The 3,226-nt window shown below is 40.4% G+C and overlaps 1 protein-coding gene across 1 annotated transcript; it reads left to right on the top strand.

The window, feature by feature from the left end:
• Nucleotides 1-258: 258 nt before the first annotated feature.
• On the top strand, nt 259-2,871 carry LOC147705837 (zinc finger MYM-type protein 1-like). The gene has a single exon (XM_086929566.1). The coding sequence runs from the start codon at nt 259-261 to the stop codon at nt 2,869-2,871; it is 2,613 nt and encodes an 870-aa protein (XP_086785692.1).
• The last annotated feature ends 355 nt before the right edge of the window (nt 2,872-3,226 follow it).

Genomic DNA, 3,226 nt, shown 5'->3' on the forward strand with positions numbered 1-3,226 from the left:
GGGTAATAATAGTCAATCCCGGCTTCCATCTTTTACAGGCTTATTACCATCGATGAAATAGGCGACACGTATAAAAACAAAAAAAATGAACAACAGAACAGGGCGACCAAGATGAAAACCTCCCAAATCATTTGCACGAACCACTCGTACTAGAGGCGACACTGACATCCTACATTTGACTGGACCCGCTGTTTGATCAGCCCACGCCCACTACACGTGCTTAAAAACACACTTTGTTTTGGATATATTATATCAATCATGCCACATGGTATACATACATCAAAGAGGCCAAGTGGATCCCAGCAAAGAAAAGAAAAAAAGAAAAAAAATGAATCCGTCTCAACGCTACGTGGATCCATGCTTCAATATGTCAAGAGACCAGATGATGGCCAGGGTAAGGCAGGTTCAGCAAAAGACACAGTTCCTCGGCCACCAATTGATAACGCTGATTCTAATGCTAGTATGCATTCTGCAGAAGAGGAAGGAGTTCAAATAGAAGAAAATGAAGCAGGAAAACCAGGAATGGAAATTCACATGGATGAATTTGAAGCAGAAGACAGTACTGAAAATGACTCTGACCATGATACTGTAAATGAGACGATGAAGGGCGAAAATTTGAATATTTTAGATGATGCTTCTTTTTGGAATATACCAGTTCCAGATCATTTGCGGTTTGAAATCATCAAAAGAGGAAGTGCTTCTTTCCAGAACAAAGATGGCCCTTTCAGAATTGCGACAAGGCAAGATCCAAAAGCAAAAGGAGATGTTCGCCAGCTATCAAAAGAGTGGTTTTACAAGGTGATGCCAAATGGCGAGAAAGTGTTGCGATCATGGATGGTTTACTCACTGGTCAGTGACAAATTATATTGTTTTTGCTGCCGACTCTTTGCCTCTAATCATGATACAGACACAACATCCAAATTTGTGACTGGATTTCAGACGTGGTGGAAACTGAGCCCGAAAGTGCATAATCATGAGAGATCTGAAGAGCACTTACATTGCCTTGAAAAATGGAAAACATTGGCAGCAGGACTTAGACTGCACAAAACAATTGACGCTGAAAGTATTGCTTTGATGGACATAGAGAAGAAAAAGTGGCGAGACATTTTGCACAGGTTGCTCGATATCACATTGTTTCTTGCCAAGCAGAATCTGGCATTCCGGGGCCACAATGAAGATTTATCTTCATTGAATAAAGGAAACTTTCTTGAAATGGTTGAGATGCTTTCTAAATATGACCCAGTGCTGAAAGAGCACCTAATGAGATTAAAGCGAAGCACATGTAAACTCAAAGCATCAGTATCTTATCTTGCACCACAAACTCAGAATGAGTTCATACATGTACTAGCAAATCATGTGAAGGAGAATCTTGTCATGGATATAAAATCTGCCAGGTATTTTGGGATCATGTTCGATAGCACACCTGACACATCACACACTGACCAAATGTCTGAAGTGATCAGATATGTGAAAATCCAAAATAGGAAAGTTGAAGTAAGAGAAGTGTTTCTGGGATTTTTCCCTTTAAAGGGGAAAAAAGCTGTTGACCTCAGTTCTGATATCCTTAAAAATCTGGAAAGTGATGGACTCGACATTATGATGTGCCGCGTTCAAGGTTACGACAATGCTGCCACTATGGCTGGAATCCATGGGGGTGTACAAGCCATTTTGAAAAGAAAGAACAGGAAAGCTATTTTTAATGGATGTGTGGACCATTCACTTAACTTGTGCGGCCAACACTCTTTTGCTGAAAATGCTTCGTGTGTGACGTTTTTTGGAACTCTTGAGACAATGTTTTCCTTCTTTGCTGCTTCCACTCACCGATGGGATGTGTTAATGGACCACACTGGAGTCTCAGTGAAAAGACTATCAACAACACGCTGGAGTGCTCATCATTCTGCAGTAAAGGCAGTGAAAGAAAAATTCGATGAATGTGTGGCGGCAATTGAAGCTCTATGTGATCCAGAGGAAAATTTAGACACAAGAGGTACAGCCCGAGGTCTTTTGCCTGCTGTCTGCAATTTTACGTTTCTGTGCTACCTCTACTTTTGGTGTGATGTACTTGAAGAAGTTAATCTTACACAGCTGTACCTTCAGACTAAGGGCTTAACTCTTGACAAGGTAGTGAAAAAGCTAGAGACGCTAAGACTTTTCCTGCACGACGAGCAGCGCAATCATCTAGTAGAGAAGGCCATTGAACAGGCGCTTTTAAAATCAGACCAATATGGAATTTCAGTAGAGAGCAGAGTCAGGTTCAAGAAGAGGATGACAGGTGAGAAGACAAGAGATGTTGGACTAACTCTGCAAGAAGAAAACAAGAGGGCGATGCTTGAGTGTATTGATCGTTTCCATTCTGAACTCCAGATCAGATCAAGAGCCATCAATGAAGTAGCAGCCATGTTTGAGGCTGTTCAAGCTAAGAGTTTGATATCTGCCACTGAAGAAGAGTTACTGGTATCCATTCCAAAATTGACCACTTTCTATGATGAGTTATCCGAGGGAGAGCTTTTATTAGAAATACCAAGGCTGAGAAGGCACCTGAAGGCAGCAGAGATTGATCTCGGAGAATCCAAAGACTGGTCAGTATTGGATGTTTTGAAATTCATAGCTGAATGGGACTTCCTAGAATCTCTCCCATATCTCTCATTGAGCCTACAACTATTTCTTACGATCTGTGTGTCTGTGGCTTCATGTGAGAGGAGTTTTTCAAAGCTAAAGTTTATAAAGAACTATTTGCGATCTACAATGGGACAGTCAAGGCTTTCTGATCTTGCAATATTATCAATTGAAAGTGATTTGGCGAAAGGAGTTGATTTTGATGAAGTAATTAACAAGTTTGCAGCTTTAAAGGCCATGAAAGGAAAATTCTGATTAGTCTAGATTTAATATGAGATTGTCATTTGTACTGTTGCATACTATTCTGGCAGTTGCTGATTGTGCAAACCCAATGCAGAACTGTTACAACCGTATCTCCTGTAACAGTAACATTTAAAGTTTAATGTTAAAATAAAAAAAACAGTAACATATTTTCTATGTAATTCTTAGTTCTTAACTTCTTACAATCTTTTACCTCCGACCTTGTTGAATTAAAATGTTCTTCTATGGCCTTTGTAAATATAGGAACTAAATTTACAAACGTTACTAAGGATTCTGTATGGTCCCGTTATTGGCCATCTGTGTCCACTGGCGGACTCGGAACGGAGGAGGTCCATGCGGACGGTAAGTC

Source organism: Lissotriton vulgaris, chromosome 7 (genome assembly GCF_964263255.1).
Source record: "Lissotriton vulgaris chromosome 7, aLisVul1.2, whole genome shotgun sequence".
Classification (NCBI taxonomy): domain Eukaryota; kingdom Metazoa; phylum Chordata; class Amphibia; order Caudata; family Salamandridae; genus Lissotriton; species Lissotriton vulgaris.

Bases quoted from the DNA above. Each gene is read 5' to 3' on its own strand.
- LOC147705837 (XM_086929566.1), top strand. From the start codon at position 259: ATGCCACATGGTATACATACATCAAAGAGGCCAAGTGGATCCCAGCAA.